Genomic DNA, 26,975 nt, shown 5'->3' with positions numbered 1-26,975 from the left:
ATGAGAAGGGCTTATCAAGAAAAACATCCAAAAGGACTAATTTGAGGTAAAAAGGAGTTGGAGCACTCAAAACAAAAAGCAGAGATTGATTTCTTATTGCTCACTTTAATCCATTGTACAGGAAGCGGACATGTGACTGACGTTGCAACGTTTTGTGTGTGTCATGTTTGAGAGAGAGAACCTGTGTTTGACTGTTTGTATGATTCCCATGTGTGTACTATGTACACAGTTTAGATTTGTATGTCGGTGTCCACACAAAGCAGGCGATTGTCCCACTCTGCTCTCATTGCGAATTGACCACGACGCCTGTTTCCGTAATTAAAAGCAGCAGTAGCATTATTTAAATATGCCACTGAAGCCTATTACAGCAAACACAATAGTCTATTCTATTCTCCCCAGATAGGATAGCAATGACGCAAATACACCTCTCCTTTCTCATATGAATATAGTATTAAAATAGAACAATAAAAAATACATCTCCCATAGCCCTAACCTACTTTCAGCACCACTATTCAGTTGTCTAGTTATTTCGAGTCCTCTAGGCATTGGCTTGGAAGGACAGTCAATCCACATGCTCTCTGTTTCTCCAAAGTTGTTTGATGATGAATGAAAGAGGAGAGGCGTGAGTTGAATTGAAAAAACCTGCTGCCCTTTGATTTCAGAATAATTGCGTGAGGGAGCTGTGTGGGTGTTTTTGCCTGCTTGTTTCACCTGTTTTTCATATTTCTACGCTCGCATCTGTGTATTAATCTATACACTTGAAACTATGGTGTATGTGTCTGTCCACACTCTCAAACTGAGATGCATCTCTTTCCTTCTCTCACTCCTCTCTTCTCTAATCAAACTCATGTTGTCGCCTGAAACGAGGGCCAGGTAGTTGGAGCAACGTGATAACACCGAACACAATCATATCAAATCATATTAACTCTCTCTCCCACGCTTTCTTTCTCTGTCTTTCTCTCTCGCTCTCTCTTTCACTCGTTCTCTCGCTCTCTTTCTCTCTCGCTCCCTCTCTCTCTTTCTCTCTCGCTGTCTCAGGCACGTTACAAGCAGAGTCTGGACCCCACGGTAGACGAGGTGAAGAAGCTGTGTACGTCCCTGAGACGCAACGCCAAGGAGGAGCGCGTCCTCTTCCACTACAATGGACACGGGGTCCCCCGACCCACCGTCAATGGAGAGATCTGGGTGTTCAACAAGGTGAGAGGCACACACACACACACACACACACGTCCAATGATGACTTCCACTTCTGCCTCTACAGTCATAGACTCACAAATAAAGTCTGATCGTTGAATAAACACACACACACTAACAGGGTCCATTGGGTCCACTGATAATAGATTAAAACAAGTTATCCCACACACACACCCACACCAACAAAAATAGTTATTACAGAAATACATTCTTTTTTGGGACAACTCACACAATGAAACACCCACTCTAAATGACACACGACTCCTGTCTTGGTTTGGGCACTGCCTCTCCCCAGTACACCCCAGAGCCTCTCCTCCTCTCCTCTCCTCTTCCTCTCTTTATTCCCCTTAATGAGGAGTCCTATAAAACCAGCCCTGCTGCCTACTGTCTGCTACGGCGTGCCAGGGCACCATTGATCCCTCTGGTCCAACTCCTAAAAACACCACCACAAAGTATCTCCCAGTACAGTAGTCAGAAACAGCACCAGGACATTCATTGCTTCCCCTCATCCAATCCAAAAAGTGAATTGGGAAGCAGCCGTGCAGTTAAAACCATATCTCCCCCTCTTCCTTTCATTATTGGTAATGAAAGAGGATAGAAGCATTTGGCAACATCTTAAACTCATTTTGGACAAGGATTTTTAAAATAAATTGCTGGTAGAATGAACTAGTAGTACATAGAAGATTTCTATTTACTACTTTTATGCTGGATTGCAGGTGGCTATAACATGTCATCTAATGTTGTGTATCAACATGTGTAATAACCCCCCATCCTGTCTGTCTGTCTGTCCTGTAGAACTATACCCAGTACATCCCTCTGTCTGTGTACGACCTCCAGACGTGGATGGGCAGCCCCTCCATCTTCGTTTACGACTGCTCCAACGCAGGCATCATCGTCAAGTCTTTCAAACAGTTCGCCCTGCAGAGAGAGCAGGAGCTGGAGGTGGGTGGCAGAGAGATATACAGTGCATTCGGAAAGTATTCAGAGGCCTTGACGTTTTCCACATTTTGTGACGTTACAGCCTTATTCTGAAATTGATTTTTTTATTTTTAAATCCTCATCAATCTACACACAATACCCCATAATGACAAAGCGAAATGACAAAGGTTTTTAGAAATCTTTGCAAATGTATAGAAAAAACAAAACGTATTTACATAAGTATTCAGAACCTTTGCTATGAGACTCGAAATTGAGCTCAGGTGCATCCTGTTTCCATTGATCATCCTTGAGAGGTTTCTACAACTTGATTGGAGTCCACCTGTGGTAAATTCAATTGATTGGACATGATTTGGAAAGGCACACACCTGTGTGTATATATAAGGTCCCACATTTGACAGTGCATGTCAGAGCAAAAACTAAGCCATGAGGTCGAAGGAATTGTCCGTAGAGCTCCGAGACAGGATGGCACGAGGCACAGATCTGGGGAAGGGTACCAAAACATTTCTGCAGCATTGAAGGTCCCCAAGAACACAGTGGCCTCCATCTTAAATGGAATAAGTTTGGAACCACCAAGACTCTTCCTAGAGCTGGCCGTCCGGCCAAACTGAGCAATCGGGGGAGAAGGGCCTTGGTCAGGGATGTGACCAATAACCCAATGGTCACTCTGACAGAGAGAAACCAAGATTGAATTATTTGGCCTGAATGCCAAGCAATACGTCTGCAGGAAACCTGGCACCATCCCTACGGTGAAGCATGGTGGTGGCAGCATCATGCTGTGGGGATGTTTTTCAGTGGCAGGGACTGGGACTAGTCAGGATCAAGGGAAAGATGAACTGAGCAAAGTACAGAGAGATCCTTGATGAAAACCTGCTCAAGAGTGCTCAGGACCTCAGACTGGGGCGAAGGTTCACCTTCCAACAAGACAACGACCCTAAGCACACAGCGAAGGCAATGCAGGAGTGGCTTCGGGACAATTATCTGAATGTCCTTGATTGGCCCAGCGAGAGGCCGGACTTGAACCCAATCTAACATCTCTGGAGAGACCTGAAAATAGCTGTGCAGCGACACCTCCCCATCCAACCTGACAGAGCCTGAGAGGCTCTGCAGAGAAGAATGGGAGAAACTCCCCAAATACAGGTGTGCCAAGCTTGTAGCGTCATACCCAAGAAGACTCGAGGCTGTAATCGCTGCTAAAGGTGCTTCAACAAAGTACTGAGTAAAGGGTCTGAATACTTATGTAAATGTGATATTTCATTTAATTGTATTTATAAATAAAATAAATAAATAAACTGTTTTTGCTTTGTCATTATGCGGTATTGTGTGTAGATTTAGAAAAAACAACAATTAAATTAATTTTAGAATAAGGTAACAAAATGTGGAAAAAGTCAAGGGGTCTGAATACTTTCCGAATGCACTGTCCACACACACACAGACGTAAACACACAGAGTTCCCCCATACACACACAACCACTCCCGCAGCGAGACCAAGGGATGTGTGTTTGTGTGTGTGTGTATAATGTGCGTTGAATTCCGAATGGCAAGCCAGCTAGATCTTTTGAATGAATGAAGCGTTTCACAATCTCCTCTCTCTGATCCCAGCCAGCGAATAGGCAGCTGGAGCTAAATGAATTAATGATAGTGTTTTGGTTTGGTTAGGATCTCCCCCCCCCAACCATCCCGCCAACCCCTTTATTCCACTGTTTCTTCTTACTGGCCGTGGCATCTCAAGTGCATTTATAACACGCAGTTCAATTATTCATGGAGGAGTTTGAACGCACTTCAGATGATTTGGAATACAGCAGAGAGAAAAAGAGGGTGAGTGAGAAAAGGACAAGGAGAGATGATATGTAGAGAAAGGGGGAGGAAGTGAGAAAGCGAGGTAGGGGAAAAGAGAAGTGGGAGAGGAAGGGATGGCAGAGAGAGGCGAAGGATGGAAAAAAGGTGTTACAATGCAGTCTAGAGAGACTGAGAAAAAGACTGAGAGAGGAGAATCGTCCTTCACCATGCAGTCACGCTAAGTTCAATACCAGCAACACAGCTTCTCTCCTCTCACCATCCGTCCATCCAGACTTCCTCTGCCCTACTCCCAGGCTGAGATAGCAGGTGTCACGGCCCGATAGAGGGATGTAGAGATGGAAAGACGGAGGAGAGGAGAGAAGGCCCAGCGGCCCAACAATAACACGTGATAGGCGGGAGAGAGAGGGAGCGGACAAGGAAGAGAGAAAAAGGGAGAGGAGGGAGGGAGAGATGGCAACAGAGGTCTAGAGCCAGAGTGCCAGAGAGAGGAAGAAAGAGAGGGATAGAGAGAGGAGCCTTCACTCCTCAGCTGTTAAAAGTGTTGGTGGAATTGACCAATCAGGGTTCTCTGTGGGTCACTATGGGCTAAAGCTCTTAGTTCCAGCCAGCTGGAACTGTTGTGAAACACCACGCTTCCATGCTAGCCTAGCTATGCTCTCAAGTGGAAGGTTGTAGCCACTGTGCCATATAACAATATGGGCAATGTGATGCAATGGAATTGAATGTGGCATGACGTACAGTGGGGAGAACAAGTATTTGATACACTGCCAATTTTGCAGGTTTTCCTACTTACAAAGCCTGTAGGGGTCTGTAATTTTTATCATAGGTACACTTCAACTGTGAGAGAAGGAATCTAATAAAAAAATCCAGAAAATCACATTGTATGATTTTTAAGTAATTAATTTGCATTTTATTGCATGACATAAGTATTTGATCACCTACCAACCAGTAAGAATTCCGGCTCTCACAGACCTGTTAGTTTTTCTTTAAGAAGCCCTCCTGTTCTGCACTCATTACCTGTATTAACTGCACCTGTTTGAACTCGTTACCTGTATAAAAGACACATGTCCACACACTCAATCAAACAGACTCCAACCTCTCCACAATGGCCAAGACCAGAGAGATGTGTAAGGACATCAGGGATAAAATTGTAGGCCTGCACAAGGCTGGGATGGGCTACAGGACAATAGGCAAGCAGCTTGGTGAGAAGGCAACAACTGTTGGCGCAATTATTAGAAAATGGAAGAAGTTCAAGATGACGGTCAATCACTCTCGGTCTGGGGCTCCATGCAAGATCTCACCTCGTGGGGCATCAATGATCATGAGGAAAGTGAGGGATCAGCCCAGAACTACACGGCAGGACCTGGTCAATGACCTGAAGAGAGCTGGGACCACAGTCTCAAAGAAAACCATTAGTAACACACTACGCCGTCATGGATTAAAATCCTGCAGCGCAGGCAAGGTCCCCCTGCTCAAGCCAGCGCATGTCCAGGCCCGTCTGAAGTTTGCCAATGACCATTTGGATGATCCAGAGGAGGAATGGGAAAAGGTAATGTGGTCTGATGAGACAAAAATTGAGCTTTTTGGTCTAAACTCCACTCGCCGTGTTTGGAGGAAGAAGAAGGATGAGTACAACCCCAAGAACACCATCCCAACCGTGAAGCATGGAGGTGGAAACATCATTCTTTGGGGAAGTTTTTCTGCAAAGGGGACAGGACGACTGCACCGTATTGAGGGGAGGATGGATGGGGCCATGTATCGCAAGATCTTGGCCAACAACCTCCTTCCCTCAGTAAGAGCATTGAAGATGGGTCGTGGCTGGGTCTTCCAGCATGACAACGACCCGAAACACACAGCCAGGGCAACTAAGGAGTGGCTCCGTAAGAAGCATCTCAAGGTCCTGGAGTGGCCTAGCCAGTCTCCAGACCTGAACCCAATAGAAAATCTTTGGAGGGAGCTGAAAGTCTGTATTGCCCAGCGACAGCCCCGAAACCTGAAGGATCTGGAGAAGGTCTGTATGGAGGAGTGGGCCAAAGTCCCTTCTGCAGTGTGTGCAAACCTGGTCAAGACCTACAGGAAACGTATGATCTCTGTAATTGCAAACAAAGGTTTCTGTACCAAATATTAAGTTCTGCTTTTCTGATGTATCAAATACTTATGTCATGCAATAAAACGCAAATTAATTCCTTAAAAATCATACAATGTGATTTTCTGGATTTTTGTTTTAGATTCCGTCTCTCACAGTTGAAGTGTACCTATGATAACAATTACAGACCTCTACATGCTTTGTAAGTAGGAAAACCAGCAAAATCGGCAGTGTATCAAATACTTGTTCTCCCCACTGTAAGTATGTGTCTTGGTCTTCAATAAAAATAAAAGTGACATTGTGAACGAATCTTATTCAACAGCAAAGGGCAAAAGGCAATATGCTTTGTGTTTAGTGTTCAAGGCTGATGTCTTCGGTCAGTTTGTATTCAAAATATATAGTTTTTCTGGGCCAGTTGGGTTACCACTCCATTAGACCACACTGCTTTTAGCTTCCTAGCCCTCTGTGTTAGAACTAGGCCAAGTTACATAACATCAATCAGCTGGCGGAAGGCAAAATGGCTCCACTTTACACCTTAGTGAACCTCTCCCCCACCTGCACAGCAACAGGAAGAGAGGGATGGGGGAGTGATGGAGAACGAGAGAGAGATGGAGGAGGGGGATGGAAAGATGAATGGTAGTTGGGAGGGAGAGGAAAGAGAGAGAGGGATAGATGAAAGAGGAATATTGAAATAGGATGGGGAGGGAGGTAGAGAAAGAGAGGAAGGAGAGATAGAGGGAGGGAGGTAGTTCCGGAAGGCTATTAAAGATGCATGATAGTACCCAGGCAGGGTGTCCCTCTCCTCCTCCTCGCCCCATCTTTCACATCCCTGTTTCTGCTACAGCATAACGCTCTGCAGGAAGAGGGTGGCCCCAGTTCACGCCCACGCCTTCTCACACGCACACAACCTTATGTGCACGCATTCTCATAAACACACACACACACGCAAACACACACATACACATACACATACACATACACATAGGGACAGACTTGATCCCACCAGAGGCCTTTTTTACCAGGAAATAGGGGGAGTGGTGCGGAATGAGGGGGAGGTGTTTTTTCACCATCTCTCTGACTCTCTCTCTCTCTTAACAGACATGCAACCTTCAGTAGGGGTGTGGTGTCTGAGTGCTCTGTTATGAGCAGTCCACTTCCTGCTAAATATTTGATAACTTACTGCATGGAGTCAGCAATATGATGCTCACTGCATTATCTGTTGTGCGGAAATGACTGTGTGTGTGTGTGTGTGTGTGTACGTGTGTGTGCTCTTTCTGTTGGGTGGATGGAGTCTGATTGTGTGTACCTTTTTATATTTATCTTTGTTGTGCATCCGTGTGCATTTTGTCTGTGTTGGTATATCTGTTCTCAGTCAATGCACACTTCTGTGTGTGTCCGTGCATGTGTGTGTATTGTATAGGCTGTGTTTGCGTGTGTGTTTTATGTTGTCTCCTTGCTCTCCCTCTGTGTGTGTGTGCGTGCGCGCACGTGTTAACAACCCCCCCCCCCTCCCCATACCCCCCGTACAGTATGATTAGTTCTGTGAATTGGTGTCAGTTAAAAAATTCACATACCCCAGTGTGATGAAAATAAAATCCTTCCATGCTGATTGTAATGCAAATTTGTGAGATTACAATATGCTAATATGTTAATTACCGAAAAGCAGCCGGTTTTGGCTGTAATGTGGTATTTACCATAAGGTGTATTGTGTACCCGTATCACAATATCCCAAATGATTTGTGTAACAATATTGTTCCACCATCGTTGATCCAACATCATGCATTACTGAGTAGTTAAAATATCCAATATGCTTTGGTTTGTGTAACATTCCCCATTTCATCATTAAGAAGTAACAGAGAAGATGTAATCGTACAAGACACGGACATGCACAGTGTACGTACGCAAGCACACACGTCCCTATTAATCTAGACCGATCTGAGCAGAGCTGTAGGTTTAATAGTGTTATTTATGTGTGTGTACCTAAAATCAATGAAGACACACGTAGATATCACACTGAGACGTTGGCTAGCTGCAGGTTCTACGTTTAGTTTCCTTTCTCTGGAGTCTCCTCATTATAACAAGCTACAATTAGAGAGGAGCGCTCTAGATCCAGAAGTGACTTATTCCCTGTATGTTTCTATAACTGGTAGGACTCATCCTGTCTTATCATGTAGTGTTGAGGTTGAGTATTTCTTACCATTGCTTAGGTGGAGTGGATATTCTGCACATAGCTCTGTTGCACCCTGAACTGAAATGTATAATCATACAACACACTGAAACACACACACTTTTCATGCCTCTGTTGATTTCAATTGAAAGTTTTGGAATGTTGAATTTGAACCTCACCAAGGGAAAAAGATGGAGAAAATGCTGGTCTGTCTGTCTGGTTGCATTTCAGTGTGTGTTTACCAGCTAGGCTAGCCCTAAGGAAAATAGTACCAGCCTTCCATCGTCTGCACACATGCGTAAGTGGCGTTAGTAAGCCTAGGTTTACCATGTCTTGCATCAGATGTTGAGGAGTTGAGTGTGGGGAGAATTTAGCTATTTTCTCCTCACGTTTTCCAGATTGTGTGATGCTGTGTGACACTTGTCTTTGAGTGCATTGCATGTGTGTATCGCACGTTCCCTTTTCTCCCTAAAGACTAAGGAGATGTGAGGATATAGAGAGAAGTTGTTCTGTGTCTGATCGAGTGGGCATGTGTCCCTGGTCTACTGCACTGTAAGTGTTTGGGTTGACACTTTGGAGAAGACCTTTCACTTACTCCCTGCACAGCTATTATAGCCAGCTTGGCACAGCGCTGTTTTTAAAAACAGAAAGTGTTTTAGCACTTAAAGCAGAATTTCCCTCTTCTCTCACGGTTGGGATGGTACTAGAAGTGGCAGTTCAATCTCAATCTCCAGGGTGCAATGAAGAGTCTCACTCTTCAAGACGTGGTACTATTCATCTACCATGAAGCTAGCTATCATAAGGCTAGATCGACAAAGTGCTTTCAATTGTATTGCACCCTTCCATCACATGCATCAGCTATGGCATCAGTACAAATCTCGAGATCCTTGCCTGAAACTCGGACTTAAGTCACGTATAGTCATTGGGAGATTTAGGCTGCACCAGAATTTGAATTATGGCAGAACTCCCACATTTGAAGCTCGAAAGTACAAGCACTTCAGTCATCAGCCTGTAAAGTATTTATAAGGGAGTCCATGGTACACAGCCCTGGGTGGGGAAAGGAGCGCTCCGAGGTCATCAAATGAAATACCACCACCTCCACAAGCTGCCTAAGGCAGGCTGACATTAAACCAGGTCTGGGTGGATCTATACCCCCATACAGGAGTAGACACGCACACTCACACACATACATACACTCAGGCACAAACGTACACACACACCTTTCCATTCCCCACACACACTGTCTCTCACACACCTTTGTATTCAGGGCATTGTACAGGTGATCCAACTCCCCAGAATGATAATATCACATTAGCCAATATCTGCTCCAGAGGCTGTTTGTTCAGAGTACACTGTGCTATCGAACACCGCCGCCGCCCTGAACTTCAAAAGCTCTCCTCCACATCTCATTACCGGATAATAGCAGAAGTTTAGAGCAGTGAGAGGGATCCAATGACCTAAAGGTTGTTCACGACCTTTCTCCGACCTGTACATCCCTCTGGCCTATTATCTCTGTTGTCTGTTCACCTTTTCTGTTGGTTCGATTCATGTTCTTTTGTCTGGTCATCTTTCTCTTGCCCTGTGTCCGTCTCTGGTTAGTTTTCCCTTCTCTCTTGTTCTGTCATCTTATTCTTTGTCTACTCTGACTGTTATTTCTCTTTCCGTTGACCTCTTTTTGGCTCTTTGGCTTTATTTACATTTTAGTCATTTAGCGGACGCTCTTATCCTGAGCGACTTACAGTTAGTGCATTCATCTTAATATGGCTAGGTTGGACAACCACATATCACAGTCATAGTAAGTACATTTCTCCTCAATAAAGTAGCTATCAGCAAAGTCAGAGCTAGTAAGATGGAGAAAGGTCAAGTGAGAATCTCTGTCTGTTAATCTATCTTTTTTATTAGCATTTTATTCAGACGGGGATAGCGTGAAATCGTTTTGCCACCTGTCTATGTCCGTCTGTATCTTGTTTGTTTGACCTGTGTCTCTGTATAGTATATCCCTCTATTAGCCTCACATCTCCAATCCAAGTCTTCTTGTCCTCTTCCAGGTGGCAGCCATTAACCCCAACCACCCCCTGGCCCAGATGCCTCTGCCCCCCTCCATGAAGAACTGTATTCAGCTGGCCGCCTGCGAGGCCTCAGAGCTTCTCCCCATGAACCCTGACCTCCCCGCTGACCTCTTCACCTCCTGCCTCACCACGCCCATCAAGATCGCCCTGCGCTGGTAAGAGCCACAGTGGACCAGCCAAAAGATGGATCAGTCCAACTTAAAACTCCTTATTCTCAGACACCCTGTCTAAATGGCCTACTATCCTTGTGCAATGATATCCATTGATATTGATATTAGTATGAAAACTATTTAGATAGATAGGTCATTAGTAGACATCCCTGATAAATTCCCCAAATCTATGCTCTCTAAAGCTTTGATGTGTCATTAGTTTTGAACATATTTGAACATACTGTTCTTCGGGGAATATATCGGTATAGCCTTCGTTTGGCATACTAATATAATTTGATATTATTCCATATTCCGTGGTGTTGTATTTTCTGCCTCTAGTGTTGTCTGTCTGTGTGGGACAGCAAATTTAGGGGGGGGGGGGGTCTTACTTACCAACCAAAGGTGATTTCATTACCTCTAAAGATCCCCTGTCACTTTACCATGCGTGCCCCCCCCCCCCCCCCCCCCCCCCACACACACACACACATACACACATACGCCTATCTGTAGGATGTATTAGTTATGTAATGACTGGGTGATGATTAGGGTAGTAGGGCACAACAATATAGGATGGTGTTTACCAGCTTTACTGGGTTGATGTCTGGCAGAGAGCTGATTCAACTGGGACACTAGCACAGGAATCCTCTTGGAAATGGCTCACAGTCAGTTGGTGGAAAAGGGGAGAAAATGGACATTGAATTAGGCTGTCACCAATGTTCAAGTTCAGGACGTATGTTTTTGCCTCTATTTTTGCTTAATGAACATGACTCTGGCATTGCGGTGTTCTCTGTAGTGTGTTTTTCCTCTGTTGCTCATGAGTGGAGACCTCAGAAGTTTCTGTCTATCTATCCGACCATCAGTGTATTTTCTTCACCTGTGTGTGTGTGTGTGTGTGTGTGTGTGTGTGTGTGTGTGTGTGTGTGTGTGTGTGTGTGTGTGTGTGTGTGTGCCATTGCAGAGATGTCAGTAACTGAGTTACTGAAATTACTTTCATACTCACAATGGGGTTAGGCCATGAGCCCAAATCAATCCAGTCTGCTCCATAAGCCGGAACATCTCTATCCTCACTTTCACTGTCAATCAATTCAATTCAAAGGGCTTTATTGGAATGGAAAACATATGTTTACATTGCCAAAGCAAGTGAAATAGATAATAAACAAAAGTTAAATAAACAATCAATGAACAGTAAACAGTACATTTCTAATGTCATATAATGGCTATATACAGTGTTGTAACGATGTGCAAATAGTTAAAGTACAAAAGGGAAAATACATTAACATAAATATGGGTTGTATTTACAATGGTGTTTGTTCTGCACTGATAAATATGGGAATTTATCAAAATTGGATTTGTTTTCAAATTCTTTGGTTGTGTAATCTGAGGGAAATATGTGTCTCTAATATGATCATACATTTGGCAGGAGGTTAGGAAGTGCAGCTCAGTTTCCACCTCATTTTGTGGGCAGTGTGCACATAGCCGGTCTTCTCTTGAGAGCCAGGTCTGCCTACGGCGGCCTCTCAATAGCAAGGCTATGCTCACTGAGTCTGTACATAGTCAAAGCTTTCCTTCATTTTGGGTCAGTCACAGTGGTCAGATATTCTGCCACTGTGTACTCTGTTTAGGACCAAATTGCATTCTAGTTTGCACAGTTTTTTTGTTAATTCTTTCCAATGTGTCAAGTAATTATCTTTTTGTTTTCTCATGATTTGGTTGGGTCTAATTGTGTTGCTACCCGGGGCTCTGTTTGTGTTTGTGAACAAAGCCCCAGGACCAGCTTGCTTAGGGGACTCTTCTCCAGGTTCATCTCTCTGTAGGTGATCAGTTTGTTATGGAAGGTTTGAGAATCGCTTCCTTTTAGGTGGTTGTAGAATTTCTTAATATTATGTAGTTCCTTTGGATTTGATGCCTCATGATTGAGTATTGCTCTGTTCAAGTAGACTGTGATCTAATAGGGGTGTCAGTGGGCTGACTGTGAACGCTCTGAGAGACTGGGTTGAGGTCAGTGAGAAAGTAATCTACAGTACTACTGCCAAGGGATGAACTGTAGGTGTACCTACCGTAAGAGTCCCCTCGAAGCCTACCATTGACTATGTACAGACCCAGCGTGAGACAGAGTTGCAGGAGTTGTGACCCGTTTTTTGTTGGTTGTTTTGTCATAGTTGTGTCTAGGGGAGCATATTTGGGAGGGAATGCTGTCACCTCCAGATAGGTGTTTGTCCTCCTGTGTGCTACGAGTGTCAGGTTCTTGTCCAGTTCTGGCATTTAGGTCGCCACAGACTTGTACATGTCTCTGGGCCTGGAAATGGTTGATCTCCCCCTCTAGGATGGAGACGCTGTCATCGTTAAAGTATGGGGATTCTATTGGGGGTATAAAGGTAGCACACATGAGGAAATGTTTCTCTGTTGAAATAATTTCCTTATTAATTTCTAGCCATGTGTAAAATTTTCCTGTTTTGACTAATTTATTATAGTGGGTTAGGTCTGCTCTATACCAAATTAGCATACCCCTTGAGTCTCTTCCCTGTTTCACACCTGGTAGTTTGGTGGATGGGACTAGCAGCTCTCTGTAACCTAGAGGGCAACCAGTGGGTCCGTCTCCTCTATACCATGTTTCTTGTAGGATGACAATGTCTGTATATCCAATGTCTTTGAAGTCTGGGTTCCTGCTCTTTAGGCCAAAGGCAGATGACCTCAGTCCTTGTATATTCCCGGATTAAACACGTTGTGTTTCAGTGTCTAGTGTTGTTTTCCTGTGGTTTAGGCTCTGACCATTACAGTAGGTGTGAGCAGAGCATGTTGAGCATCTGAATCATACAGTGGGCTCCAAAATTACTGGCACCCTTGACTGGCAATGCACAAACAATACTGTAAAAAATATAAACAATATCATTATAGAGAAACTCAAAATACCATCATGTGAGAAATACTGTACTATATTAATGTTCCAATGGAACCCACCAAAATCATTTATTGATTTAATTAAAAATGTATGTCCTTCAAATCAAAGTTTCACAATTAATGGCACCCTTAAAGATTATTGTAAATAACATCTACCAAAATTAAACCAGGAATTAAATTCCACTTATTTAAGTTTATCTAAGTCTTAAGGAACTATATTGAGCCATTACATAACTTCCTGTTTCACTAGGGTATAAAAACGAGGTAACACGCATGCAATATCCCTTTGTGATCCAACACCATGAAGAAAACAAAAGAACTGGCAGTTCAAAAGAGACAGATGGTCGTAGACCTTCATAAATCTGGTAATGGCTACAAGAAGATCCACAAACGATTGAATATACCACTGAGCATTGTCAGGGCAATTATATATATAAAAAAAAAAGATATGGAACAGTTGAAAACCTCACGGGTAGAGGACGCAAATGCATTTTGCCCCCCAGGATAGGGAGGAGGATGGTGAGAGAAGCAACAAAATCCCCAAGAATCACTAAAATAATTGCAGGCCTTGGTGGCATCTTGGGGTCACCAGGTTTCAAATGTACCATCAGACGCCACCTCCATAACCACAGGCTCTTTGGAAGGGTTGCCAGAAGAAAGCCCTTTCCGACCCCAAGACACAGACACAAGCACTTGGAGTTTTCCAAACGTCATTTAAACTATGACTGGAAGAAGGTGCTCTGGTCAGATGAGACCAAAATTGAACGTTTTGGTTAGATACAGCATCGGCATGTTTGGTGTCGAAACAGAGATGCATACAAGGAGAGGCACCTCATACCCACGGTGAAATATGGTGGTGGGTCACTGATGTTTTGGGGCTGTTTTAATTCCAGAGGTCCAGGAGCACTGGATAAGATTGATAGCATAATGAATTCCACCAAGTATCAGGACATTTTGTCTGACAATCTGGTTGCCTCTGCCAGAAGGCTGGGACTTGGCCGTAGGTGGACTTTCCAACAAGACAATGACCCAAAACATATCTCAAGATCCACACAGAAATGGTTCTGTGACAACAAAATCAATGTTCTGCCATGGCCAACTCAGTCGCCGGACTTCAATCCAATCGAAAATCTGTGGGCTGAGTTGAAGAGGGCAGTTGATAAGCGCAAACCCAAGAATGTGAAGGATCTTGAAAGGATCTGCATAGAGGAATGGTCCAACATCCCTCCAAATGTGTTCCTTAACCTTGTCAAACATTACAGGAAAAGACTCCATGCTGTTTTCCTTGACAGAGTTGTTTGCACTAAGTACTAAATGAGGGGTGCCAATAATTATGAAAACTTGATTTTGGTTACATTTACTTTGTATTAAATAATTGTATGATTTTGGGTAGTTCCATTGAAACATTAATAAAGTACCGTATTTCTCACATGTTGGTTGTTTGAGTTTATCTCTATAATTATATTGTTTATATTTTTTAAAGTATTGTTTGTGCATTGCCAGTCAGGGGTGCCAGTAATTTTGGAGCCCACTGTACCTCTTAGGTCGCAGGATGGGGCTTGTGTGTGTGTATTAGTGGTGGTTGAGCCTGTGAATCTGCTCACGGCCTGGGCATATGTGCGGCTGTCATGTTGAGGTCCTTGCTGCAGGGGAGGGGGGCATGGGTGGGGGCATAAGAATGAGCTGGGGGGGCCTATATAGGGTGTGGCTAGAGTTTGTTTGGGGAGAGGTCGACTGGTTGGGGTGGGGTTGTAACTGGTGGTGCTTTGGTCTGGGTGTAGGTCCTCTTGCTGCAGGACCTCCAAGGGGGGTCTCGCTGGTCTGGGGGGGGGGGGGGGGGGGTTCATTTCTCTATTGCTCTTGTGTGAGGTGCTGCGGTTGAGGGTGATGTCCTTCAGGGTCCTGGCAAAGGTGGGGACTGGTGCCTTGTAGAGGTGGACCTGGTCATAAAGGCTGTTCCAGTCCAAGGTGGAATGGTGGGCCAGGTAGACATTAGGTTTTGAGGCACAGTCCCGGGAAATGCTTGCATTCACCCGCTGTATGTTGGCAGGGTGAAAGTATTATTGTGGTCGCAGGGTGGAGATAACCACTTGTTCATTGGGGGAAGTGGAAGAGGCTTTTTCAATCACTCCCTTGAGTGCTGTGGCCACCCTTTCCTGCAGGGCTCTCAGGTCGTTTGTGCCTGTGTGTATTATGATGTGGCTGGGGGACCCTAGTTGTCCTCTGACAGCAGCTCCAGGTCACGCAAGTGTTCGGACACCAGAGTTTAGCCACTTGGTGTTTTGGGAAAAGTTTCCTCATCTTTGTATTTCGCATTTGAGTCAATGAGGACCACAATCTCTGGCTTTTGTGTGTCCTTAGTGGGTGTGGGGGTGTTTTTAGGAGAGCTATCTGGTGGGCTGACGAGGGGGAGTCTGCTGGGTTGGTGGATCCTGCCTTGTATGTCCTTCTCTGGTGTTAAGGCTGTGGTCAAGGTCTGAAGTGGGCTGTTCTGTTGGCTTCTCTGGTGGGATGGCTAGCTCTCTCATGAGTGGTTGATTGTTGCACCTCCTCCTGCAGTGCTGTTAGCTGTGCCATGTGTTCCTCTGTTAGCTTTGCCATGATGTGTTCCTCTCTCTCCTCAAGTTCTCTCACCTCAGACAGGAGTGCAGGCGGCTCTCTGACAGCCGTCTATCTCCACCTTCAGCCCTCGGTGTACTGTAGGGGGCTGGTGTTGTGCTGGTCTGTTTTGTGTGGGTGTGCTGTCCGGAGTGTGTGGACGAGCTCTCTGAGCTCCACCATATCTCTCTCCATCTCGGTGAATTTATCCTTCTCAGTGATGGAGGAGCAGTGCAGTTGTGGGACCTGGGTGTGTTTAGTGCTGGGGGTTTGACTATCTTCGTCTGCAGGACAGTTTGAAGAGGTGTAATCAGACTCACTCGGGGTGGGGGAGTCGTCACCAAGAGAAAGCTTCTCCTGCCGTGCTCTCGCTTTGATTCTGTGGAAGTCCTTGAAGTTGCCCTGCACCACCACTATTCCATTCTTGTACAGGTTGACAGAGGGTGTCTGTCTCAGGGTCCCCGTTTTCCAGTATTCAGATTTTCTGCCAATACCCTCTCTCTTAAAAGAGGGGTAGTGTGCTCTTATAGCTGTGTGCCATGCCCAGGGATGGTCTGTGTGGAAGATTAGGTTGTTTACGTTCCCATTTTAGTAGCAGTCAGCGAATAGTGTCTCTGGATTGTCCATGAGGAGCTTCTCTTTGTTCCCTTTCCGTGCCTTGTCATTTTGAATGTCCAAGGGGTACTGTACTGTGGTGACCTCTGCACAGAGGGAAGCCATGGAGCAGGGGGCCAAAGAGGCCTCTGCATTTGGCTGGGGGAGGAACTCTGCTGGATGAAAGTTCTCTAGGAATGGTAACATGTAGGCCCTTTCATGTTAGGTTGAATGTCTATGAATACCATAAAACTTCAATTAATAGCCTGGGCGTTTATTTGCTCAACACAACCAGTTCTTATTTGAGCCTGTCTTTTTCCTTTCCTTTTTCCTCCCCCCACCTTGCAGTCTCGCCCTCTTCTGATCTACAGACAAACTTTGAAGTTTGACTTTTTGACTTCGCCATTCTCTCACTTGTTTTGGATCAATTCCAAAATGCCTGGCTGTTACCTTGTCTGAATTTTGCTCTGTGAATTTGGTCACTGCTAGCTTGAATTTGATGTTTTTATTGGTCGTGCCATGTCTAGCAACGATGACAGATAAAAAATAAAACTATATTAGTGTTCAAAAGTTTGGGGTCACTTAGAAATGTCCTTGTTTTCGAAAGAAAAGCAATTTCTTTGCGACTAGTTGAGGATCTGGAGCATCAGCCATTGGGTTCGATTACAGGCTCAAAATGGCCAGAAACAAATAACTTTCTTCTGAAACTCGTCAGCCTATTCTTGTTCTGAGAAATGAAGGCTACTCTATGCGAGAAATTGCCAAGAAACTGAAGATCTCGTACTACTCCCTTCACAGAACAGCGCAAACTGGCTCTAACCAGAATAGAAAGAGGAGTGGGAGGCCCCGGTGCACAACTGAGCAAGAGGACAAATACATTAGTGTCTAGTTTGAGAAACAGGCGCCTCACAGGTCCTCAACTGGCAGCTTCATTAAATAGTACCCGCAAAACACCAGTCTCAACGTCAACAGTGATGAGGCGAATCCAGAATGCTGACCTTCTAGGCAGAGTTGCAAAGAAAAAGCCATATCTCAGACTTCCCATCTTAATATTTTATTTTTATTGGCCAGTCTGAGATATGGCTTTTTCTTTGCAGCTCTGCCTAGGTGGTCAGCATCCAAAATGGCACCCAATTCCCGATGTTGTCCACTACTTTAGACCAGAGCCATATATGGGGACCCTATTTTGACCTTCAATTGAATGAGGTCTCTGTAGTGTCATAAATATTAATGACTTTAAAAACTGCAATTTCTGGACTAACAATCAGGAAGAGATTGGTACTGAAAGACCACTGCAGAATCTAATCTCTTATCCTGTGAACTACAATACCAAGCACACCCTCTTTCCTTATGTCCTAATTTTGTTGTAGTTTGAGGGGATATTGGGTAGGTATATCGTGTATGTATCTTAGCGTTTGCCACTGTTCTGTGTTCAAACAGTGACAATTCTAGTACAAATCGAAGGTATTGGCAAGAACTCGGCAAGGTCTCAGATGTGCACACATGACGTACAGACACACGTCCCTCTAATGGTTTTTCTATCAATGGTGTAATATAGCTAATGGGTACGTCAAATGGCAGTTTCTGAGAAAAGTGAAAGACTGGAGTAGCCATATCTTCTTCTTTGTCAACTATCTTTTAATGCTCAAAGGATCCGTTATAGTGGGAAGCATTCCCAAAAAGGGTTAACACTCATTCTTTGGTTGAGACATTAAACTGAGGTTTCAGTGGTCGCCTATACATTTCTTGTCATTTGTTGCAAGTATGTTGTGTCTTGGCAAAATTTCAAACCCAACATCTAATATTATCATGGCCACCTAATCTTTATTTCCCAATTGACTAATTTGACCTCTCAACTTCTGGTAAAAATAAAGGTTAATGATGAAGTAATATAACGGTAGATAGTATTTATATAGCCAAGTCTCATTGCTTAAGGATTTGATCATCTTAGAGTAAAAATCATTGGATTGGTCATAACGGATAATGTTTCCATTGCTAGAAATATCTATTATCAGCCCTATCTCGAGACTACAGTGAAATCTGACTCTCTCTCTCTCTTTCTCTCCCTCACTCTCACCCTTTCTCCCCTCCATGCTGAAAGAGGCATGTGCTTCTCCCCTTAGCTAATTGCATTCAGCCCCGGAGTGAGAAAAGGAGTGAAAAAAACTGACGAAGGCTCACTTAGACGTTAAGGCTTACCTAGGCTTCCAAACCTGCAAAGAATTGCACAGAGGGAAGTGAACGTATGAGGGAGGGGTGTTGAGAGGGAGATAGAAAACAAATATAAGAAGAGTGAGAGAGGGATTCCTTGCTTACCAGAGCAAGAAAATCATTACTGATAGAGTACTGATGTCCCCGATGGAAGGGGGGGGGGGGTGTCTATGGTAATGGAGGGGGGGAAAGAAGAAGTGCTAGAGAAGCGTGGAAAGGAGAGGAGCAAAGGAAGGGAGATAAAAAGAAAAGGAAAGGTATGAGGAGGAAGGAAAGGAAGGGAGAAAATAGGAAAGGAGGGAAGAAGAGAGTAAAGTAGTGGAGAAGAGAGAAGCGGACAAGAAGGAAGGATGAGAAAGGGCTGAGGAGGAAGGAAAGTAGTGGAGAAGAGAGGAGGGTTAAATAAGGAAAGGTAAAGGAGGATAGTGACGCTTGAGGGACTCTGCATGCTTATCCATAGCCACAGGAAGTAGGGGTGCTGAGGGTGCTGTTAAAGCACAATGGTAAAAAAAATATGGATACATTATTTTAAATATTTTTTAACCGACTTATTAGTGCACTAGGCCTTTATTACTCCTGTATGAGTGGAGAGCGGAAAAAAATACTCGTCAGCAGAATGGAGAGAAATCTTCCCGTGGCCATTTGCTTATCAGATAGTTAGGAGCATCATATGGCCTCGTGTGACTGTAGCTGAGTAGCTGCATCTTCCTGCTGAATCTTTAAAGGACACTCCTGTTCTGGTGCTCCTTGGCGGTGACTGCCTCAATATCCTGGAATGTTGGCGCTTCCGACCACACTCCTCGTGCCAACCCTGCCACCTGGGCATCGTGTGTGTTTTCACTAAGGAAGGTCTCACAAGCAAGCGCACGCACACACACACACAGGCACACAAATGTGCACGTATACACAGGCATGCATGTTTGTGTGTGTCTTTGTGTGTGCTTGCATGTGCAGGGTCCAACGTAATTTATTTCCTCACTGGCTCGTTTGGCATGCTTTCTCTCTATATTCAGCCATTGGTAGGCTATATTAGGTTATTATGATATACATAGGCTCATTCTGTTCAGGACAACCCAGAGTATAATGCATGTCACCCTTGTAACTGTGGATCAAGCGTAGCGATCATAAACGTTGATGCTGTAGATTACACAAGTTTTCAAATATAGAAATATGCAGTGCACGTTTAGACTCACAAGTGTGTGGTTTGCTTGTATGACATCTAGTGATTTGACAATTTTGCTTACCGTTTAAACTGCCATTTAAAAAAAGTATGTTTTCCATTAAAACAATAAGAAAACAATAATCCAATTCCACGTCAATTCACAATGCAGAATAATAATACCTATTAGATATTAATGACCGACCGCTAGGGCCAGGCAATGAAGTTATATCTACCGCAGTCGTATACCCTTTAAAGCGGCTCATCTATGGCATATTTATTTATCTGTAAGGGCACACTATAGCTTTTTAAATGCCGACACGAAACCATCTCTGGAGTTTCGAAGTGCTTATTCTGTCAATGAAAAGTTACTTTTTTTTACAGAGGCATAAGAAATGTGACAGTGTGTAAATTATAACACATTAGTGCAGGAAATATAGAAATTGATTAAAATGCTGGAATTTTAACAATTAACTATGCAAATAAGCAAAAGCTGTGTGCATTAAGGAAATAGACACCTGGCTCAAATCGAAGCCAGTCTCTAATAAGCGCCTGTTTTGTTCAGTGATTTTAAGCAAATAAACGCCCGGGCTATTAATTGAAGTTTTACGGTATGTGTCTTTAGTATTTCTAGTACAATTCTAGTACAAATCGAAAGTATTGGCAAGAACTCGGCAAGGTCTCACACGGGCACACATGCCGTACAGGCAGGCATTCGTTGCTCGCATATGTTTTTTCTAAGGATGACGTATAGGCTAATGGATACGTCAAATGACAGTTTCTGATAAAAAGTGAATGACTGGAGTAGCCATTTCCTCTTCTTTATCAACTATCTTTTCATGCTCAAAGGATTAATTATAGTGGGATTAATTATATAATTATATAATATTAATTATAGTGTCTTGGCTAAATTTCAAACCCCAACATCTAATCCTTATTTCCCAATTGGCTCATTTGGCCACACAAGTAATGTAACGGTAGATAATATTTATATAGCCAACTACCAAATTGCTTAAGGATTTGATACAGCCTTAGAGTAAAGCTGTTGGATTGGTCATAACAGAGAATTATTTCCAATACTAGAAATATCCGCTCGCTCGCTCGCTCACCCTTTCTCTCCCTTCCATGCTGAAAGAGACGTGCTTCTCTCCTTAGCTAATTGCATTTAGCGCCGCAGTGAGAAAAGGAGTGAGAAAAACAGGCGACAAAGTTTATCTCGGCTTCCAAACCTGCATAAAATGCACCGAGGGAAGAGAATGAAAGATGGGGATGAGATGGTGAGAACGAATATAGAGACGGAGAGAGATTCCTTGCTCATCAGAGCAGAAAAGCATTACTGATAGAGCACTCTCAAGGGATTTCCACGATGTTGAGATAGAGGGTGGCTATGAGAAGAGAGGAAAGGAGGGGACAAGAGGGGATAAAAATAAAGGGAAAGTTATGAGGAGGGAGGAAAGAAGGGAAGGAGAGAGAAGAGGAGGGTTAAATAAGGAAAGGAAAGGAGGATCGTGATTCTTGAGGGACTCACCATGCTATCAGATAGTTAGGAGCCAGTCATGGCCTTGTGTGACTGTGAGAAGCTGAGAAGCACCGTCTTCCTGCTGAATCTTTAAACAAGACTCCTGTTCTACTGCCAACTCCTTGACAGGTGACTGCCTCAAAATCCTGCCACCTGGGCATCGTGTGCGTGTGTGTTTTCGCTAAAGAAACTAAGTTCTCACACTCATGTAAGCACAAACACACACACGCACATAACAGAAAGAGAAAGCACACAAATGTGTGTGTGCAAGCTTTCGTGCATGCGTGTACGCGACCTTAGCTTCCCTCCTGAGAACTTGGACAGCCTCTCCTATCACCTCAAGTAGCTTCTTTTCATTATCTATGATGTTGTGAGTGACAGTACACCTTCAAAAGGCACAACACTGGAATGAAAATTTGTCAGCAAACTAACAACTCATTCTCTCTGTTCTCACATCTCCTTAGTCAATAGGGGGAAGGAGGAAACACAAACACACACCGAGTAAAATGTAAATGTAGCTGTTGTCCTTATCTGTGGTGACTTCACAACGGGGAAGCAAAGCATTGCTTAACCTCACATGTTCTATCAATCAATCCAAAATTATTTAGCAGAAACTGCTTCTCCGATGTCATGGCGACATGGGCTAGCTAAGCACAGAAACACTTGATTAGGTCTAACGGTCGTCTCGCGCTGAACTGCGCATGTGCAGGCTGTCAAATCAAAGGCACTCCTTCGATATGAAGTTGTTTTTGACGAAAATGACTATCACGAGGTTGTAGAAATAACATGTTCAACTACATTGGCTCGACTCTAGGTTGTGCCTTTTTAGATTTCAAGAAAATTAACATAAGGAAGAATTTTTCACTTCTCTCATTTGACTTTTCAAACCCCAAACCCCGGCCTGGTGTGCTTGGTCTGTTTCGCAAGCGTTCCTGGAAGTCTCACAATGTTGCGCCTCTTGGTTTAGAAATTCTGTGACAAGGCTTTATCGTTTGCTTTTCCACTGAAATTATTGGTGATCAACTAGGAATGCCTTGAACATCAACCAGTCGATCGGTTGGTGACAACAGCAATAGAATTGATAAAACAGTAGTGTGTTTTAGCCCAGGGTCTTCAAGGTATTCCAAGGTAGTTCCAAAGTATTCTAAGGTACTCCAAGGCTGATTTCTTCATCCCGCTCCCGCCCGCACCTGCAGCCTTACATACCGCACCCGCTGGCTTTCTGTCCGACTGCCATCCGCTACTGCAAGAACTGGTCCCAAACCTAACCGCAGTCCCGCAATGTTATTTTAGGCGTATGTGACGTAGCTCACTTGCCAGCCATGGTCCCAGCAATTTTACGCCCTATTGGCAATATCAAATGCTCAAAAATAACTTAAATAGGTTAAATTACCAGAGCTTTTCACGTGGCCCATTATATTAGTCTATCTGTATTACTGGGCTATATCAACCAATATGCTAGATGTAGTTGAAGAGAGCAGAGTTGGAGAGACTTGCACTTTCTCTTGATCTATTGTTATAGCCTTTTAGGAGTGTGAAGATTTTCAGACAGTGAAATATGGGTGATCAATATTTATTTCTACGCAATGTTGTAAACTATAGCCTAACCAATTTAGAAAGTACATTTCCTTGGAAAGATAACTGCCCCGTGCTTCTCCGCCCATGCATAGGCTATTGCCTACTCTATTAGGGATGGCTACTGAACTTGAAGCAGCAAGAATGATGACAGCGACACTTGCTATGTTTTGCATATAGGATGCAAACATACATGGATAATGCTGTTGTGTATTTGAGAGGTCACAGCTGTGTTTGTATGCAGGTCAAGAGACACTACATGACCAAAAGTATGTTGGACACCTGCTCGTCGAACATCTCATTCCAAAATCATGGGCATTAATATGGAGTTGGTCCCCCCTTTGCTGCTATAACAACAAGTGATAGGGAAGGCTTCTTCTGGGAAGGCTTTCCACTAGATGTTGGAACATTGCTGCGTGGACTTGTTTCCATTCAGCCACAAGCATTATTGAGGTCGGCACTGATGTTGGGCGATCAGGATGAATTTCTTTTGCTACTAAATCAAATCAAATTTTATTGGCCACATGCGCCGAATCCAACAGGTGCAGACATTACAGTGAAATGCTTACTTACAGCCCTTAACCAACAGTGCATTTATTTTTAATAAAAAAGTAAAATAAAACAACAACAAAAAAGTGTTGAGAGAAAAAAATAGCAGAAGTAAAATAAAATAACAGTAGGGAGGCTATATATACAGGGGGGTACTGGTGCAGAGTCAATGTGCGGGGGCACCGGCTAGTTGAGGTAGTTGAAGTAATATGTACATGTGGGTAGAGTGACTATGCATAAATAATTAACAGAGTAGCAGCAGCGTAAAAAGATGGGGTGGGGGGGCAGTGCAAATAGTCCGGGTAGCCATGATTAGCTGTTCAGTCTTATGGCTTGGGGGTAGAAGCTGTTGAGAAGTCTTTTGGACCTAGACTTGGCACTCCGGTACCGCTTGCCGTGCGGTAGCAGAGAGAACAGTCTATGACTAGGGTGGCTGGAGTCTTTGACAATTTTGAGGGCCTTCCTCTGACACCGCCTGGTATAGAGGTCCTGGATGGCAGGAAGCTTGGCCGTTCCCTCAGTTGCAACCAGTCAGGATGCTCTCGATGGTGCAGCTGTATAATTTTTTTTAGGTCTGAGGACCCATGCCAAATCTTTTCAGTCTCCTGAGGGGGAATAGGCTTTGTCGTGCCCTCTTCACGACTGTCTTGGTGTGTTTGGACCATGATAGTTCGTTGGTGATGTGGACACCAAGGAACTTGAAGCTCTCAACCTATTCCACCACAGCCCCGTCAATGAGAATGGGGGCGTGCTCAGTCCTCTTTTTTTTTTTTCTGTAGTCCACAATAATCTCCTTTGTCTTGAGGGAGAGGTTGTTATCTTGGCACCACACGGCCAGGTCTCTGACCTCCTCCCTCTAGGCTGTCTCATCGTTGTCGGTGATCAGGCCTACCACTGTTGTGTCGTCTGCAAACTTACAGGAGGGGACTGAGCACGCACCCCTGAGGGGCCCCCGTGTTGAGGATCAGTGTGGCAGATGTGTTGTTACCTACCCTTACCACCTGGGGGCGGCCCGTCAGGAACTCCAGGATCCAGTTGCAGAGGGAGGTGTTTAGTCCCAGGATCCTTAGCTTAGTGATGAGCTTTGAGGGCACTATGGTGTTGAATTCTGAGCTGTAGTCAATGAATAGCATTCTCACGTATGTGTTCCTCTTGTCCAGGTGGGAAAGGGCAGTGTGGAGTGCAATAGAGATTGCATCATCTGTGGATCTGTTGGGGCGGTATGCAAATTGGAGTGGGTCTAGGGTTTCTGGGATAATGGTGTTGATGTGAGCCATGACCAGCCTTTCAAAGCACTTCATGGCTACAGACGTCAGTGCTACGGGTCGGTAGTCATTTAGGCAGGTTATCTTAGTGTCCTTGGGCACGGGGACTATGGTGGTCTGCTTGAAACATGTTGGTATTACAGACTCAGTCAGGGACATGTTGAAAATGTCAGTGAAGACACTTGCCAGTTGGTCAGCACATGCTCGGAGTACACGTCCTGGTAATCCGTCTGGCCCTGCGGCCTTGTGAATGTTGACCTGCTTAAAAGTCTTACTCACATCGGCTACGGAGAGCGTGATCACATAGTCATCCGGAACAGCTGGTGCTCTCATGCATGCTTCAGTGTTGCTTGCCTCGAAGCGAGCATAGTGGTTTAGCTTGTCTGGAAGTCTTGTGTCACTGGGCAGCTCGCGGCTGTGCTTCCCTTTTGTAGTCTGTAATAGTTTTCAAGCCCTGCCACATCCGACGAGCGTCAGAGCCGGTGTAGTACGATTCAATCTTAGTCCTGTATTGACTCTTTGCCTGTTTGATGGTTCGTCGGAGGGCATAGCGGGATTTCTTATAAGCGTCCGGGTTAGAGTCCTGCTCCTTGAAAGCGGCAGCTCTACCCTTTAGCTCAGTGCGGATGTTTCCTGTAATCCATGGCTTCTGGTTGGGGTATGTATGTACGGTCCCTATGGGGACGACATCATCAATGCACTTATTGATGAAGCCAGTGACTGATGTGGTGTACTCCTCAATGCTATCTGAAGAAACCCGGAACATGTTCCAGTCTGTGCTAGCAAAACAGTCCTGTAGCTTAGCGTCTGCGTCATCTGACCACTTTTTTATTAACCGGGTTGAGGTCAGGGCTCTGTGCATGCCAGTCAAGTTCTTCCATACCGATCTCAACAAACCATTTTTGTATGGACCTTGTTTTGTGCACGAGGGCATTGTCATGCTGAAACAGGAAAGGGCCTTCAATAAAACTGTTGCCACAAAGTTGGAAGGACAGAATCGTCTAGAATGCCATTGTATGCTGTAGCGTTAATATTTCCCTTCACTTGAACTAAGGGGCCTAGCCCAAACCATGAAAAACAGTCCCAGACCATTATTCCTCCTCCACCTAACTTTACAGTTGGCACTATGCATTGGGGCAGGTAGCGTTCTCCTGGCATCCGCCAAACCCAGATTCGTCCGTCGGACTGCCAGATGGTGAAGTGTGATTCATCACTCCAGAGAACGCGTTTCTACTGTTCTAGAGTCCAATGGCGGCGAGCTTTACACCACTCCAGCCGACGCTTGGCATTGCCCATGGTGAGCTTAGGCTTGTGTGCGGCTGCTCGGCCATGGAAAACCATTTCATTAAGCTCCTGACGAACAGTTATTGTGCTGACGTTGCTTCCAGAAGCAGTTTGGAACTCAGTTGTGAATGTTGCAACCGAGAACAGACGATTTTTACGCGCTATGTGCTTCAGCACTCGGCGGTCCCGTTCTGTGAGCTTGTGTGGCCTACCACTAAGTGGCTGAGCCATTGTTGATCCCAGAAGTTTCCACTTCACAATAACAGCACTTACAGTTGACTGGGGCAGCTCTAGCAGGGCAGAAATTTGACGAACTGACTTGTTGGAAAGGTGGCATCCTATGACGGTGCCACTTTGAAAGTCACTGAGCTCTTCAGTAAGGCCATTCTACTGCCAATGTTTGTCTGTGGAGATTGCATGGCGGTGTGCTCGATTTTATACACTTGTCAGCAACTGGTGTGGCTGAAATAGCCGAATCCACTAATTTAGAGGGGTGTTCACCTACTTTTGTATATATTGTGTACCTTTTAGGAGGACGATTTGCAGGCAGAAACAAATGGGTAATCAATACTTTGCAGGCAGAAACAAATGGGTAATCAAAAGGCGCAACGCTCGCTCACCATAATATCCTAACATATGTGCGCCTTGTTCCTTTTCCTTTTCAATTATGGTAAAAATGTTTGATTGCAACTCAACTCACGTTGGTTGAGAGGCCTACAGTTCTTTCCATTATCAATATTTATTTTCAGACACTGTAGTAAACTACAGTCTAATCATATTTAAGTTCATTTCATTTTTAAGTAACTGCCACGTGATTCCCCGCCCATGTAGGCAGCCTACTCGATTTCAATGAGACGACACACTTGAACTCGCACGCCCAACTAGGAGAGGAGAGGTAGGTTTCTGAAGTTGAAGCAACGAA

At 44.5% G+C, this 26,975-nt stretch overlaps 1 protein-coding gene across 3 annotated transcripts in view; it reads left to right on the top strand.

The window, feature by feature from the left end:
* Positions 1 to 26,975, top strand: part of rptor (regulatory associated protein of MTOR, complex 1) — a 190,617-nt gene that overhangs the window by 68,305 nt on the left and 95,337 nt on the right. For all 3 annotated transcript variants that reach the window (XM_084163751.1, XM_084163749.1, XM_084163750.1), the window contains exons 5-7: positions 1,039 to 1,197; positions 1,990 to 2,136; positions 10,232 to 10,407. In XM_084163751.1, coding sequence (XP_084019877.1) covers positions 1,039 to 1,197; positions 1,990 to 2,136; positions 10,232 to 10,407 — 482 coding nt within the window. The remainder of the gene's footprint in view (positions 1 to 1,038; positions 1,198 to 1,989; positions 2,137 to 10,231; positions 10,408 to 26,975) is intronic.

Source organism: Coregonus lavaretus, assembly GCF_964263955.1.
Source record: "Coregonus lavaretus genome assembly, chromosome: 6".
Taxonomy (NCBI): domain Eukaryota; kingdom Metazoa; phylum Chordata; class Actinopteri; order Salmoniformes; family Salmonidae; genus Coregonus; species Coregonus lavaretus.
Note: the sequence above shows the minus strand (reverse complement) of the source record. Positions and strands in the feature narration are given on the sequence as shown.